Consider the following 16112-nt stretch of genomic DNA (forward strand, 5'->3'; position numbering starts at 1 on the left):
ATCAGATAACTAACATTCTCAAATTATTCCCCACAGACCCCAGTGACTTCTTGAATTTATTAATTTGCCACATATTTAATGTATTCATAAAAGTAAATATGGAATAAAATTAACTTAATTACCAGAATTGGGCTTGTTTTGGTCTTATGTTCCAGGTCACATTGAAACGTTTAATTTATCTGTTTTCATCATTTATATTTTAAAAATCTGATTTAAAGGTGTGGTTGACTGAAAAAAACATTTTTTACAATTATTTCTGATTATAATCTGTCCCTCTGAGTTTTTCATGCAGGCAGAACAACTCCTACAACTATCTCCTGCTTTAGATTCTGATAGAAAATAGCTAGTGAAATGCTAGACTTTAAAAATCCTCACTCTGTGATGTCACACCGTAAATGTGCATTCATGGCCTTGCCCATCAAGGCTCCCGCCCACCCACATGAAGCCTTTTTTTTTTTTTTTTTGCAGTGAGGAGAGAGATCGGAAAGTGTGTTGGCGGTAGTGACTTTGCAACATGGCTGAACGTGCTCTGTTAGCCAATCAGAAGCAAGGTGTGTTCATGTCATTAATAATAATGTGCAATCCCGCTGTTTTCAACCCACCTTTGCACCAGCAAACTTCTGCATCTCAGACCAGGAGCATCATAGCTTTATTAAATAACTCATGAGGCATTGGTTTACACTAGAGAACACTGCAAATGTAATGAATAAATGAGTAAACCACACTTTTAACTCAATTTGCTGTTTCTCAAGTTTCTGTCAACGCTGCTGTATGTTTCGACACTTCCTAGTGGGAACATTGGTCTGATTTCCTTTGAAACAGAAACTTCTGAACTCCTCACCTCTACGCCATCAGCTGTCCTCTCTGGATTCACCTTCTTGCCAATTGTTTGACTGGTGATTGTTTCTGAGAGCTTTCACGTCCATTTTTACACAGATTAGATGGTTCCATGAGGTGTTTTCAATTTGACCACCTCTGAGAGCAGCTGTGAGAGACCGGTTCATTGGGTTTTGTGACCTGACAACGCAGATCCCAGTTTGGATTTCAGAATATTCTCAGTGCATTCCCTGTCTGAACCACCGCAGGTTAAAACATGAATTTTACATTTAAATGACTCATACATTTTGTATTAAATATTCCGAACAATCTGTACTCCAAAGTTCTGGGTGTTTTAATGAATATTCCCTCATGCTTTTAACCAGTTTGAGGGGTGATCATTAAATGCTGCATGGGCCAGGCTTTTGGTAAAACAGCAAAATTATTTATGAAGGACAATTTAGATAATAATGAAATCAGTTTGAAGTTATAAAACAATGCTAGGACAAATAAATCATCTCCTGATTTCCACTTTTCTTCTTCCAAAGGTTTTAAAATTTAGTGCAAATTGCAGGACCCCCCCCCCCCCACACACACACACACACACACACACACACACACACTGGTGTCACCCCTGTTCCTGAGAGCGGGCGCGGCTGTGACTGAGTCATTTCCCAGCTACAGCAATAAAATACAATCAAGGTCCACCATCAAAATCTGCTGTTGCTATGGAAACAGCCGTTTTTAGCAACTGGGTGTTGAGAACACAATTTCTGAAATACTATCTCTTGTTTGCTGAGGTTTGGCCAATCCAGTTCATTTGTTTAAAGCTTTTATTGGCGCAGAAACAGCACAACACTTTATTATTCATTAGAAAGGATGCAGAATTTACTCAAAGCTGTTTACATAAAAAGAAAAACTCAGCTCTTGTTTGGTGCATGAATAAAACATAAAGCTGGCATCCCAAAAAGTAAAAAAAAAGAGCATTTATATTTTCATCCCAATTATGCAAATGTGTTCCTTTGCAAGCTGAGGGCATAAGATTCATCTAGAAATGATTATGTTGGCTGTCTCACCACTTCAGTTTACTGGCAATATGTTACATGTTCTTGACATCCAGTTGCTTAGGATTTATTCCAGCTCATTTTTATAGCCTTTATGTAGTTTGTGCTTCATCATTTGTTCATCTTTTCACCGCTAAACTGCTCCCATTACCTAATTAGATGTTCTATGAAATGGGTAAATAGGCAAAAAGGTGAAACACCTAAAACATGTAATAACTAGTTATGACTCATGGGATAAACTCAAACTAAAAGGCTTTGTCTAACAGTCCAGTGTGATGTTATCCTGCTGTGAACCAGAGGAGCATGTATTGTTTGAATATTAGAGTATTTTTTGGTTGAGTCATACTTTGTTCAATTTCTGTGTCTTAAAAAGAGATCAAAGAAACCATCAGTCTTTCATTTGTTCTAAACAAATATATCAGCTCCACAAGGGAGAGAGGGAGAGACACGCATGCATGGACGGAGATAGTCTCCTGGAGAGTGTTGCAAGGCAATTCCCCGCCAGGACAACAGAGGGCGTAGTGCTGTCCTGTGGTATCCTGTCATGTAACTAGCCCAAGACAGTGTGTTTTTATTGTGGTTTTTATTTTTTTGTATTTCAGAGACTTTTTAGCACGGACATATTTGTCCCTCGTTCTCCTCCACCTCTTCATGCACCCGCCACCTCTAAACCCACGTTTCCTGTCATTTCTGTCCACGACTAAAACACTTGCTGCACATCTGTTCACTCCTCCAGTCACGGAGGAAGAAAACGTTCATATTTTTAGAGTTGTTCCACAAGGTATTCTTCAAGCTGCTCCGTGTCTGCCGCCAGACATCCTCAGCTCTCTTTACGTTTTGAGGGCGCAATGGTGGCTGTAGATGACAGCTGCGTCCTGACCAATCACAAGCTTGCGTTCTCCGTCTCGTCAGATGGATGTTTAGAAAAGAGAGCTCGACTCCGTCCATCCATGCGAGCCTGCTGGAGAGTCTTCGAAAGGACCGATAATGGCGTTGCGTGCATCCATCCCGACGCACATGGAGAAGTATAAATTAGGCTTGAGTTCTGTTAATTGCATAATTTCTTTGCTTTCATGGACTCACTTGGCTCATGATGTAGAAGGCTGTTGTTGACTGAGCATCCAGGAGAGAGCAGAGCACATCTTTGCTAGAAGTAGCTATCTGTTAGCATTAACTCCACAACATGGCAGAACTTCTTGTGTTATTTGTGGAGATTAAGCGGCAGGCATGGAGCAGCTTGAAGGATACCTCACAGAAAAACTCTAAAAATAAGAATGTTCATTCACCCATAACTGGAGGAGCAAAAAGATAGGCAGCAAGCATTTTATTCCTGCTTTATTAAAATGGAGTTCTTTGATTATTTAAAAGAAAAGAGTTCATTCTTCGTTCTTCTGTCTTCATTGCTGGAATGTAAACAGTTTAGAAGCGAATGCATGACCTTGAGGCTGTTTCATGCATCCTGACACTGTGTCAAAAGGAAACAGCTGTTAGAGGGCAGAAATGGCTCCTTCATCACGTTACAATGGCAATGGCGGGAAACGTGGGTTTAGAGGTGGCGAGTGCATGAAGTGTCGGAGGAGAGTGATGGACAAATTTGTTTGCGTTAAAAAGTCTCTGAAATACAAAAAACACAATATAAACACAATAGTAAACACGCTATCTTGGACCGGATAACATGACAGGATGCCTCAGAACGGCTACGCCCTCTGTTGTCCTGGCGGGGAATTGCTTTGCAACACTCCCCAGGAAACGGAGAAGTCCGAGAGCAAAATGTTTCTGTCAATGTGTGTGTGTGGAGCTGACGCAGAAGCAGAAACTAGGCTTAAGACTAAAGTGGGACCTGTTAGGTTTGACACAGTTTGGTATTTCCGTATTTGATAAAAACACCATCTGGCTGCAATTAAAATAATAAAAGAAATAACCAGCTGCAAGAGGTCTGACATAAACTGGCTAGTGTTGAGGTTCTGCACTTGCCAAGCTGTCCCATCATAATGAGATATGGCTCGTGTCCCTAAAAACTGGCCTCCCTCCTCTGGTTATCCAAAGAGGTTTGAACTTCTTTGGTTTCTTCTCCTGGTTGTGTATTTTTCTGCTTTGTGAGCTCCAACTTGTGTTCTTTTCCCAGCCTTTTGCATCACATTTTGGAAGAAAGAAGTCTAAATGAATCACAGAAACCAGATGTACTTGAATATTAGCCCAGACTTGGAAAAACCCCTCTGTGGTCCTGCCATTGTTTCAAACGAGAAACTCAAGGTTCTGCATGTTTTTAACTGTCCAGTTTTAGCAGGGGAGTCAAATGTGATTTGAATCCAAATTCATACAATAAATGCATACAAACTGCTGTCACTGTGGCTGTTGAAACAGAGATTTTCCCTTCAAAATGCAACTTCTAAAGGATTAAAAATGAAGCTGATAAATTCAACAGCGGGGAAGGAAGGAGGCAGTATTAAAGCGTGCAATGGGAGACAAGCAGAAGGGTCTTTCAGAGTCAGGGTAAAAGACTTCAGAGAGCCGCAGACAGGAGATGGGGATGGCAGTTCCTTTTTTTTCTTCTTTCACCCAGCCCATTGATTTGTGTATGAAAACATGCGCTTTTATTCTCCCCCCTTCTGGGCTCTGCTTCTGAGTGATCAGCTGATGAAGAGACTAGCAGCACGCCGCTATGCTGGTTTGCTAATTCTCTCCCCCACAGCTGCAGCCGATCCTGACAGTCAGCCTGCAGACGGCACTCAGGTAAATATCCTCCTCCATGTCTTTTCTTTCTCCTTAGGCTCCGGATTCAGCCAGGGTGCATCGCATGGGAAGAGAGGAAGAGATGGATGAAATGTGTGTATGTGTGTGTGTGTGTGTGTGTGTGTGTGTGTGTGTGTGTGTGTGTGTGTGTGTGTGTGTGTGTGTGTGTGTGTGTGTGTGTGTGTGTGTGTGTGTGTGTGTGTGTGTGTGTGTGTGTGTGTGTGTGTGTGTGTGTGTGAGTGTGTGCCTGGGAAGGAGGAGAGGCGTCTGAGCTGTTTCCTCCCTGTGTGCGTGCGCGTGCGTGTGTGTGTGTGTGTGTGTGTGTGTGTGTCTCAGGGCGGGGGGGGGGGGGTGTAGGTGTGTAACAGATGAGAGGGAATCTTTGCCAGATTACTGGCTTGTTGGGAGATGGCACACACATGCATGGAGCCCCACATGCACACTGACACCTTTCCACTCACACATGCAGGCAGCTCTCAGCTGGGCTCGGCATCTTTGAGGATTACCCTCTATCCCCTCCAGTGCTTTGCTAGAACGACTGCAGTCCCTCAGACATCGTAGCGGAGCTTTCAAAGCCCACTGATGATGAGCAGGATTTTTGTTGTCGCAGCTCTTGTGCTGTTGTCATCCCCCCCCAAAACTCAGCTCTCTGCCATGTCTGCTGATTAGACGTGCAGACGTTGTCTTTGTTACCGTCTCGCCTTTCCAGCAGATTGTTGCCATTGTCCCGGCAATAATCCTGCATGCCAGTCCTCCTTTCACTCACAGGAGCAGAATAATGCAATCCAGCTTGATTCCTTCTCTCATTCTGGAGAATTTCATTTCTAAACGTGTACGCTGTGCAGTGAGATTTGAAATCTGGTTAGAGCACTGCATGACTCTGTATGACTGATGCATCAGTATTCTGTTTGGATGGGGCTGCATGCCTTTGCGTTAATTTCTCCTCTTCTCTCCAGCTGCTGCAGCTGCAGCTGCAAACACACACGAGCTTCTGGCCTCTGTCTCAGTGGAAAAAACAGCGGTTGCAGCAGATAATCCAAAAGTTACTACAGCATGACTACAAATTGCTCCTCAACCTTCACAACACTCATATTTTTTGCATAAAGGAGCAAATGCAGATGGATTCACATTCCATTGTGAAGAATAATTTACCGGCATCAGAGCCTCTAGTTTGACCTGAATTTGTTGCTGCTGTTTCCTGTGCATTCACACTTAATGCAATGAATAAATAATTATGTTTTATTTAAAAGCCCTCATGATTTTAGGGCTCAGCAGCCTTACCTCTGTCAGTGCGCCCCAGGGCAGCTGTGGCTCATCACCATCAGGGTGTGAATGTGTGTGTGAATGGATGAATATTATACTGTAACGTAAAGCACTTTGGAGTCCTCTGACTCTGAAGGGTGCTATACAAATGTGGGTCATTTATTTTAAGCGTTTACAATTAAAATGTGACATTCTACGTCTTCACAGACACGGAATTTAACAGCTTTTCCACGTAAACTTAAAAAGCGAACAGCGTGCATGTTTTCTGAATCCTGCAGTGCCTCGTCCAGCTTACCTTACCTTATCTCTGTGCATTTGTTTGAGTTTGTTAGACTTCCACACCCACTGCTCCCTCTCCCTGCAGCCTGAGGCAGGAAGGATCAGTTCCCCTGAGGCCATGGAGGTCGACATCAGCCTGAAGAAGCGTAAAGGTGATCCTCGTGAAGAAAAAGAGCTGCAGGTGGAGCAGGAAACTGTTGAAAAGGTCAAACGGAAGCGAGGACGCCCGCCGGCTGAGAAACTGCCCCCGAATCCACCTGAACTCACCAGAACACTGAACACTCTGGTGGACATGGTCATCAACTACAAGGACGGGTGAGGGCTGCCACGCGTTTCTCGATGTGTCATGTCAGTGCTTTTAGTTTTAAAATTAACACCTAAAAGTTGAGACTCTCCCCTTTAGTTAGAGGGACAATTATCTTTTTTACGGGCTTTAAAGAAAAGTTTTTGTTGAATTCCCGAAGGTTGAACCCCCTAAACACTGACAACATTTTGGTTTTTCACCTCTGTGATGCTTCTTGCTGCTGCTGTCGTTAGTTTGATATTGGATCGTTTTACTTCTCAGCTCAACCAGGTTGTGATTAGGTTCAGCCTTTTCAGGTCATTTCTCATCTCTCGTCTAAAAGCTTTTTTGTTGCTTTAGTCATTATTCATCTACAACCAAAGTGCATTTGGTCGATTGTGAGAACAGTTCAACATTCATCTGGTTGCTTCTGTCACTCATGAATCATCAGAATTGGTGTCCATGTACATCACTTATGGGCCTAAAGTCAGTTTATTTGTATAATAAAATGTCTTTGTTCTCTTTTTTTCATGCGGTTCTTGTTCAGGTTTATCAGAATGTTCTTCTACAGGGAGTGCAGAATTATTAGGCAAATGAGTATTTTGTCCACATCATCCTCTTCATGCATGTTGTCTTACTCCAAGCTGTATAGGCTCGAAAGCCGACTACCAATTAAGCATATTAGGTGATGTGCATCTCTGTAATGAGAAGGGGTGTGGTCTAATGACATCAACACCCTATATCAGGTGTGCATAATTATTAGGCAACTTCCTTTCCTTTGGCAAAATGGGTCAAAAGAAGGACTTGACAGGCGCAGAAAAGTCAAAAATAGTGAGATATCTTGCAGAGGGATGCAGAAGTCTTAAAATTGCAAAGCTTCTGAAGCGTGATCATCGAACAATCAAGCGTTTCATTCAAAATAGTCAACAGGGTCGCAAGAAGCGTGTGGACAAACCAAGGCGCAAAATAACTGCCCATGAACTGAGAAAAGTCAAGCGTGCAGCTGCCAAGATGCCACTTGCCACCAGTTTGGCCATATTTCAGAGCTGCAACATCACTGGAGTGCCCAAAAGCACAAGGTGTGCAATACTCAGAGACATGGCCAAGGTAAGAAAGGCTGAAAGACGACCACCACTGAACAAGACACACAAGCTGAAACGTCAAGACTGGGCCAAGAAATATCTCAAGACTGATTTTTCTAAGGTTTTATGGACTGATGAAATGAGAGTGAGTCTTGATGGGCCAGATGGATGGGCCCGTGGCTGGATTGGTAAAGGGCAGAGAGCTCCAGTCCCACTCAGACGCCAGCAAGGTGGAGGTGGAGTACTGGTTTGGGCTGGTATCATCAAAGATGAGCTTGTGGGGCCTTTTCGGGTTGAGGATGGAGTCGAGCTCAACTCCCAGTCCTACTGCCAGTTTCTGGAAGACACCTTCTTCAAGCAGTGGTACAGGAAGAAGTGTGCATGCTTCAAGAAAAACATGAAGTTCATGCAGGACAATGCTCCATCACACGCGTCCAAGTACTCCACAGCGTGGCTGGCAAGAAAGGGTATAAAAGCAGAAAAACTAATGACATGGCCTCCTTGTTCACCTGATCTGAATCCCATTGAGAACCTGTGGTCCATCATCAAATGTGAGATTTACAAGGAGGGAAAACAGCACACCTCTCTGAACAGTGTCTGGGAGGCTGTGGTTGCTGCTGCACGCAATGTTGATGGTGAACAGATCAAAACACTGACAGAATCCATGGATGGCAGGCTTTTGAGTGTCCTTGCAAAGAAAGGTTGCTATATTGGTCGCTGATTTGTTTTTGAATGTCAGAAATGTATATTTGTGAATGTGGAGATGTTATATTGGTTTCACTGGTAAAAATAAATAATTGAAATGGGTATATATTTGTTTTTTGTTAAGTTGCCTAATAATTGTGCACAGTAATAGTCACCTGCACACACAGATATCCCCCTAAAATAGCTAAAACTAAAAACAAAGTAAAAACTACTTCCAAAAACATTCAGCTTTGATATTAATGAGTTGTTTGGGTTCATTGAAAACATGGTTGTTGTTCAATAATAAAATTATTCCTCAAAAATACAACTTGCCTAATAATTCTGCACTCCCTGTAGATCAGTGTTCCTCAAATGACGGCCCGTGGGCCAGATCTGGCCCGCCAGACCTTCCTGCGGGCTCTAACTTTACCCAATTGGGGGACTTTGAAGTTAGCAGCAAAATTCTTGTACCAAAATAATTGTTTACATTCTCAACTGTCAGACAATTACATTTATTTTCAGTGATATGATACATTTAACTGTGACTAAAGAAGCAAATACAGAAATAGACGCCTTCTTTTTATTTTAGTGTTTTTAGCATTGCTAAATATTGTAAACGTGCTTTAACTGACTAAGAAAGAGATTGTGTAACCATTCATCACCCGCTTTCTCTAACAGAAACTCACCTGTGCTTGTTTCATCCAGCGGCACCATTGGTTCATCAACGGTTTTGTTTGGTTTTAACAGTTTTGCTTAAGCTTAAGACTTGACTCTTGAGACCAGATTGAACGTGTTGACTGGTTTTCGCGAGTCAGAAACCCAAACTGCCACACAGTTGTACTCACACTTCAGGCTTGCTCTTCTCAGTGATGCAACTTGATAAAACACACTTTTTCATTCAAATACAAACACCAGAGCAGTACGTTCACTGATAGACACAGCACATTTTTTTTTATGCGAGTCCTCATTGAAGTTGATTGTAAGTTTTCAAAGCAAACAGAAACAAGTGAACTTGTCTGGAAGGATGTAGAGAAGGCTCGTTCATCAGGGAATCTAGATGGTGTGTCACAAAGCAGAGAGCAGAGTGGTGGATAGCATCCAGTTTGTGAAGGAGCACTCATGCAGATCTATAGACCATGTCACCCTAATCTAGCTTTGGGAACACTGTCATTTTTACCAAAAGCAGTTTTGCAGAGTGTGCAATGGAAGATTTGTTGTGATGAAGAAAACCAGCGCAGGATTTGACCTTTGAGACAGAACTAAGTGTTGCCAGGCACCAAGATATTGATGTGATATTAGAGCCATCCTACAGAACAATTTCAAAGGAAACTCAACCTGCGGTAGATTTTTATTTAACCTTCTGGAGGCAGGCGTTGCAGATTTGCAACGTTAAAACCATCGACATATATACTGGACAATTCATTCCCATAGGCTCCAATAACACGTTTTTGAGGCTAAATGGGAGGGGGTCACCACAGCCATTTTGACAGTGTCACAGGTTCCGTCAAGCCCAGACAATTCCACAAAAGGGAAGAGAGGTGGAGCTGAGAGTGGGGCTGTAAGGCTGGGGTCAACTGACGACACCCGGCCCCGCGCAGCAGACAGAAGCCGCGATCAGACAGAGATGCGCCGAGCTGCGTGGAGGGGATAACGGTGGAAAACATCGGTCTCCCGAGAGCTCCACAAGCCGATAGTCGGAACCCAGCTCCACCAACATGTTATATTTCAACCCATTTTCTAAAGTGCAGCATTATGTTAAATGCACCGGGGTTTACCCTATTACATTTACATTTCATGGTTAAACAGTACATGTTAAAATCTAAACTCAGCTTGGCAGTGACCTAAAATACATAAATATAATTTTACTTACCGAAAAAAATGAAGTGGAGACTCCTTGGACGCTCTGTTAGTGCAATTAATGCCACAGCAAGTCATTTTGTCCAACAATTGCACAAATAATATCCAAAAAAGAATACACAAACACAGAGACTCAAAATGCCGGAGCAGTTTCCAAGCCAGACTGAGGCTCTGCTGAGGCCTTTCCCCGGAGCTAGCTCTGTGGTCATGTGGGTCTGATGCTCATTAATTATACAGAATTTTAGGCTTTTAATACACTTATACAGATGAGTGAGAAAAAAATTCACCCCCCTCAGAGTTGTCATGAGTGTAAACTAGATAATTTAAACAAAAAACATATTTTGGTACCAGGCTGTAAACATGTTTATTTCTGCTGCGAAATTGGTATTTTTAACATGGGAGTCAATGAGGATTTGCTCGCTTCTGACACCAGCCCCTAGTGGATGAGGGTGGAACTGCAATTTTTGGTACTTCCGGGTTGGCCTCAATTTTTGAGCCGCATTGTGGGGGCTTGGGAAAAACCTACCTACCTGGTTACTCCACATACGTATTTCATGAGCATTTTTTAACCCAGAAGTACCCCTGAAGGACTTGGTTGTTCGTCCTTTTATCAGAACTTGTTTTGAGCCTGAGAGGGTTAAAACCATTCATTTAGTTATTTTTTGTAACTTTTTGTAGCATCGTACTGAAGCTAACCTGCAATGAAAAGAGAACAGAAGTCAGGGATGACTGGATGTTAAATCAGCAGTATTTAAATATTCCACTGCTGTTAAGGAAATGTTGTTAATGTCAGCAATGAAAAGAGAAGTTGTGCTTCCTTGTCGAAAATGCACATACGATTCAACTCCAGATCCTGTTCCCTTTACAGGTCAGTTTCTCAACAGACAGGATGCATTCCACATCAGGAATGGAATGCAGCCCTTATTAATACTCCTGTGTATTTCAAGTCTTTCACGTCAAAATGGCTGCTGTGAAAAGTATCAGTTTAAAAACAAAACAAAGAAAGAACTCATCAGAACTTTTTTTTTACAAGGCAGGTTTTGATTCTGTTATAATTTCCTGTAAGAATCCTTTCCAGGTTGGATGAGAAGTGTTTGAAATTCGAGCAGAGAGTTTGAGTTCACATTCAGTGTAACTTTAGTTTGTGTTTGTAGAAACCTGATGATAAAAACCAAACATTGGTTCGTCACATTTCCATATTCCTCAGATTTTTATCACAACGTCAAAACGTGATGTTTGCATGTGAAAATCTGAGTCATTTTAACGTCTAATTTGATCGCACCCCGTTTGTCAATTTAGAAATGTTTTCTTGCTTTCCTTTCTTGAAATTCTACAGCCCATTTTTTTCAATTCTGTGTAGTCTTTGTCAGTATAGCAATCACACTGGAATTTTGAAATCTTCCATCCATCCATCCATTATCTGTTTGCCAGTCCATCACAGGATTGAATTTTGAAATCTTATTTTATAAAATTGAAACTTGCATAACCTGGATTAGTATTCCCCTAAAATCAAATAACGTAATAAAAAGAAATAAATAAAAAAGACAATTAAAGATTCTACCGTGACTTGACTTGACATACTTCCACTTCTCAACAGGATATGATGTAAAACTCAACATTGTGCTTGCAGGTTGGGACGACAGATCAGTAAAGGTTTTGTTCAGCTTCCCTCCAAGAAGGAAGTCCCAGAGTATTACGAGCTGATCCGAAAGCCCGTGGACTTCAGGAGGATCAGGGTACGTGTCACCAAACACCCGCACGACTCACATTTAGATATCATTAACACAACGTCAAATGTAGAGTTCCGCTTCAGCAGACATGTAAAGGCCACGTTTACAAAGAAAACGCTTTTCACTTGTTCTTTTTGAAAAATGATGCGTCACTCTGAGTTTTACATGCAGGCTAAATGTGAAAATCGTCTTCTACCGCTACTTAAAGTTAAAGTCCCATAGTCATTATCACACACTGGCGAAATTCATCTCCGCATTTGGCCCATCTCCATGGAGGGGAGTGGTGAGCTGCAGCCGTGCTCGGGAACTTTTTGGTGGTTTAACCCCCCCAATCGAACCCCTTAAAGATGAGTGTCAAGCAGTGAGACTTTGGGGGCCATTTTTAGAGTCTTTGGTATGACCCGACCAGGAATTGAACCCCGATCTCCCAGACAGTCCCAGGGCAGACACTCTACCACTAGGCCACAGCGCTGGTGTTTTGTCTGGTAGAAAATAGGCGAGGAAGCTTGGAACTGTGACATGTCAAATTAGCATTCATGGTTTGCAGCAGGGAAAGCTGTTGCTGACTAAGCATCACTCTTTTTACTTTTAAACGTGTCAATGCAGGGGCGTGTGGACCATGTTTCGCCTCCACAAGCGATTGATTCTTTGAGAGTGAGATAGTGGAGGTGTGGCGTGAGAGAGTGAGTACGTTTACATGCAGCCAATATCCGGGTTATGATCGGGTTAAGGTCGGTATTCGGGTTTCTGAGTTGATCAGAATAACCCGTTTACAAGCATAAATAGAAAGAGTTACCTCTAACTTGCATAACCCGATTTAAATGCGGACGTTGGGGTAGCGTCAGGACGTATGGACTACGTCCAGACGTAATATGCGTCATTTCCGGTTCTTCTTGTTCCGGTATCCATGAAAACAACAACATGTTTCCCAGTTCGGAAGAGACAGCGACTGCGTTTGTTTGCGCTTTCGTTTCTTCGTCACTCCAAAAGTGTGGTGCTGTGCCGCGACTGCTCCCAACTTGTTGTTTACTTCCGGTGTTCTGGCGCGTACAAGGCGTCTCGCTACTCAAAAGACCAAGATTCCTTGCGAACAGAGCATGCGCAGAACACACACTTTGATGGGGATATCCCGATATGCGTTTACACGACCAAACATTCGGGTTAGAAAAGGGTTACCCCAGGTGTAGTAACCGGGTTTTTGAGCATAGCCGGGGTTTTGGTGGTGTTTACATGGACCTGCGGAACCGGGTTATTGTGAATATTCGGGTTTTAAAAGGGTTACTGGCTGCATGTAAACGCACTGAGTGTGAAGAGGGTCAAATTAGTTTGTCTCCTGCTCCATGCGTGACAGTTGGCAGCCGTGTCCAAGAGAGCAGAGCACATCTCAACTAGCAGAGGCTAACTGTTAGCATTAGCAACTCCTCAACATGGCAGAACTCTTTCAGGCTTGATTTTTGTGGAAATAAAACAAACAAATCCTGCCGTCTGAAGCGTAACTCGACTCTGGCTCACTTCTACTTCCTGAAACAGGCGTGCTAGTGAGACTGACCCTGAAAGCATTCATTTACAACAGGCGTTTCATACACAGAGGCAATCCAGCATGCTTTCCATTAGCAAGAATAACATTAACATTAAAATCAACATGACAGCACAATTAAATTACACGCAGTTAGATTTCAGGTTTAAGAATCAAAAAAGGGGCAAAGATAAAAGGCGAGCAGTTACAGTGCAGAAGGTGTGTTCAAAGGCTGATGAATACATGAAGGTTTTGACTTTTCATTTAAGAGTTACTCGAGTTGAGGCAGATTTGAGTTTGTACGGAAGCTGATTCCATCTGTGAGCAGCATAGTAGCTAAAAGCAGCTTCACCCTGTCTGGTTCGGACCCGGGGTTCTACCAGCTGACTGTGGAAACAGAGGCCAAAGCAGACTTATTTATAAAAATAAAAGTCAATGTGACCTTTAACAGAGTAGAGAGAGATTCTTTATCCATCATTAAAGTTTGTGCTTGTTGCAACAAGAGAGAGGATGCACATTGTGTGAGCATGACTCTAAACATACAGACATGTCCCTCCGTCACGTAGATTCCTCCTTCCCCTCCAAGGAAGGGCACCAGATGAGGGGAACCCTATGCAGGCCCAACATAAAAGATGAGTCCTACGACCAAATAAGGGTTTACACCTTCTGCACTTCTTGTAGCTGCCACAGCTGATTTACAGATGAACATTTCAGTTTTTAAAGTACAACCAGCACATTATGATGTTAGTACTTTGTTAGCTTTTCTTTTTTTGATGGAATTTGCTTTATTCTTTTTTTGCTGTTTCTCAGGAGCGTGTGCGTAATCACAAATACAGATGTGTTGGGGATTTAGAAAAGGATGTCTACCTTCTCTGTCACAATGCACAGACGTATAACCTGGAAGGATCCCAGGTGAACCCTAAACAGTTTCCTTCTTGCATCCTGCAACAATCTGTTGTTGTAATCTTCAACAGCTATAAAAGCTTGAGAAAAGCCCCCGACTGTTTGTCTGAATTTGTTTGTCGACCTCTGCAGATCTACGAGGACTCAATCGTCATTAAATCTGTTTTTGAGAGCGCAAGACTGAGAATTGTCACAGACGAGGAACAGAAAGAGACCGTTAGTGCCAGTCACAGCGATAACGGAGGTGGAGCTGAAGAACGATGTGTTCCATCAGTGGGTGAGTGCAGGGGTTTCACAAAAACAAGGGACAGAAGGACAAACATTTGTTTGTCTTAAAACGCACATCTTTCGGATTGATTGCTGGTTATTTTTTACAACATCAAGCTGAAAGCCATAATTGGATGTTTCACACGAGCCTCATCGTTTCCTCTTTTCACGCCCAGAGAATCCATTACCAGTTCAGATAAAGAAGGAGGCTAAGGAGGAGAGGAGCAGAAACATCACGGCCAAGAGGCTTCACAGTGATTTAGACAATGACGAGGATCCACAGGACAGCACCACAAAAGATGAGGGCTGAACTGAAAGGCCCACCCTCTTTTATATCCTGTTCATGTTTACTCTCTGCCACATCTGATTTTTCTTTCATAGTTTTTTAAATCAGAGGGGAAAGAAACGGAGGTTCGCACAAAGACTGGCACGTTCCATTCATGCAGACGACTCACACTTTTCAAACACGTCGTGGCACAAAGTGCTATTTTTACTTTCTTGTACCTGTTCTTTTCCAGTAATTATTATTTCTGTTTTATCTGCTTCAGTCCCTCTGATTGCCGCTGCAGATGTGATGTAAAAGATACTTTCACTGACTGTTTTCAACCCGTATTTTTGATTGTATGAGCTGCCTTCATGTGTCTTTGCAGCATGATATCCGCCCAGCTCCTCCAGAGGAGCACCCACTGTCAACACGGTTCAGGTGTTCAGGGCGACACCACCGAAGCACACAGACAAGTCTTTTTTAATAAAGATGAAGAACAATTACTCTACATGTGATTTAAGAAAAAATAAAACACCTTTAATATTAACAATTTAAAAAAAAAAAGACTAAAGTTGAGTGGAACTAAGTCACCTTAACTGCAAGTATGCTTTTTGTCAGTTTCTGATATTTGATGGAGTCAGTTTTGGTCTAACCAAGGGTAAACATATTGGACATTTATATCTCTTGTGCTACCGTATATTCACATATTGTACAGTTTGTGTCTGAAGTTATTTCTTTTCATGTGCTCTCCTGGTTGTTGGAGAGGATGGAATTCGTCATTGTTAAGACAATCCCTGAAAATATGTATCACTTGCAAAATAAAACTTCGCCAAAAAATAAAGCCCACTTGTTTGTAAATGCTACGTCCTGGAGAGTGAAATTGTATTGTTGGTTTTTGATATATTTAATTTGGTATCAAAGCAGGAAATCCGTTTAAAATATGTACTTTACACGTGTGTCAGTAGGGGGCGGAAGAGAGCTGTGTGCTGGCGTCTCCAGCTCTGATCAGTGAAGTTCTGCACACATACTAAAGCCATTGAAAACTGACCATATTAAAATGTTTATGTTCACAGACACACAATTTAATTTTGACACATTCTTCAGCGTCCATAAACAGCAGAAACGCCTGCGCCTGAACATATTAAAGAGATGCTGCAGTGTCGATGATCTTTCTGTGGTTGCTCCAATTGAAATGTCTTCTTTATGCAAGGTTCTTCTATGTAATTTCTCAACAAGGCCCAGCCAGTCAGTGTCTGCCAATTTCAGATATTCACTTAGTCTCAATTCAATGCAAACAAGATCCAGTTTTTAGTGATGTGTGGGGGCTGTGGGAGCGTTTACCACCTCAAATAGAAATGATGCTCTTTACA

At 42.3% G+C, this 16112-nt stretch overlaps 2 protein-coding genes across 3 annotated transcripts in view; one reads left to right on the forward strand and one right to left on the reverse strand.

The window, feature by feature from the left end:
* fbp1b (fructose-1,6-bisphosphatase 1b) overlaps nt 1–16112 on the reverse strand; it is a 291591-nt gene that overhangs the window by 41903 nt on the left and 233576 nt on the right. The gene's annotated exons all lie outside the window — the stretch shown is intronic.
* On the forward strand, nt 4339–14922 carry LOC107374911 (probable global transcription activator SNF2L2). 2 transcript variants are annotated; one of them, XM_070552456.1, is made up of 6 exons: nt 4339–4613; nt 6241–6470; nt 11692–11797; nt 14118–14219; nt 14343–14487; nt 14654–14922. In XM_070552456.1, the coding sequence occupies exons 1-6, from the start codon at nt 4467–4469 to the stop codon at nt 14785–14787; spliced, it is 864 nt and encodes a 287-aa protein (XP_070408557.1). In that variant the 5' UTR covers nt 4339–4466; the 3' UTR covers nt 14788–14922. The 2 variants fall into 2 exon arrangements, with proteins under 2 accessions (XP_070408557.1, XP_070408559.1); XM_070552458.1 differs by having other exon boundaries at nt 4476–4613; nt 6209–6470.

The sequence above is a fragment of the Nothobranchius furzeri genome, chromosome 6 (assembly GCF_043380555.1).
Source record: "Nothobranchius furzeri strain GRZ-AD chromosome 6, NfurGRZ-RIMD1, whole genome shotgun sequence".
In the NCBI taxonomy this organism is placed as follows: Eukaryota; Metazoa; Chordata; class Actinopteri; order Cyprinodontiformes; family Nothobranchiidae; genus Nothobranchius; species Nothobranchius furzeri.

Bases quoted from the DNA above. Each gene is read 5' to 3' on its own strand.
- LOC107374911 (XM_070552456.1), top strand. From the start codon at position 4,467: ATGCGCTTTTATTCTCCCCCCTTCTGGGCTCTGCTTCTGAGTGATCAG. The intron at 4,614-6,240 runs GTAAATATCCTC...CTCTCCCTGCAG, and splicing joins AGCCTGCAGACGGCACTCAG to CCTGAGGCAGGAAGGATCAG. The intron at 14,220-14,342 runs GTGAACCCTAAA...CGACCTCTGCAG, and splicing joins ATAACCTGGAAGGATCCCAG to ATCTACGAGGACTCAATCGT.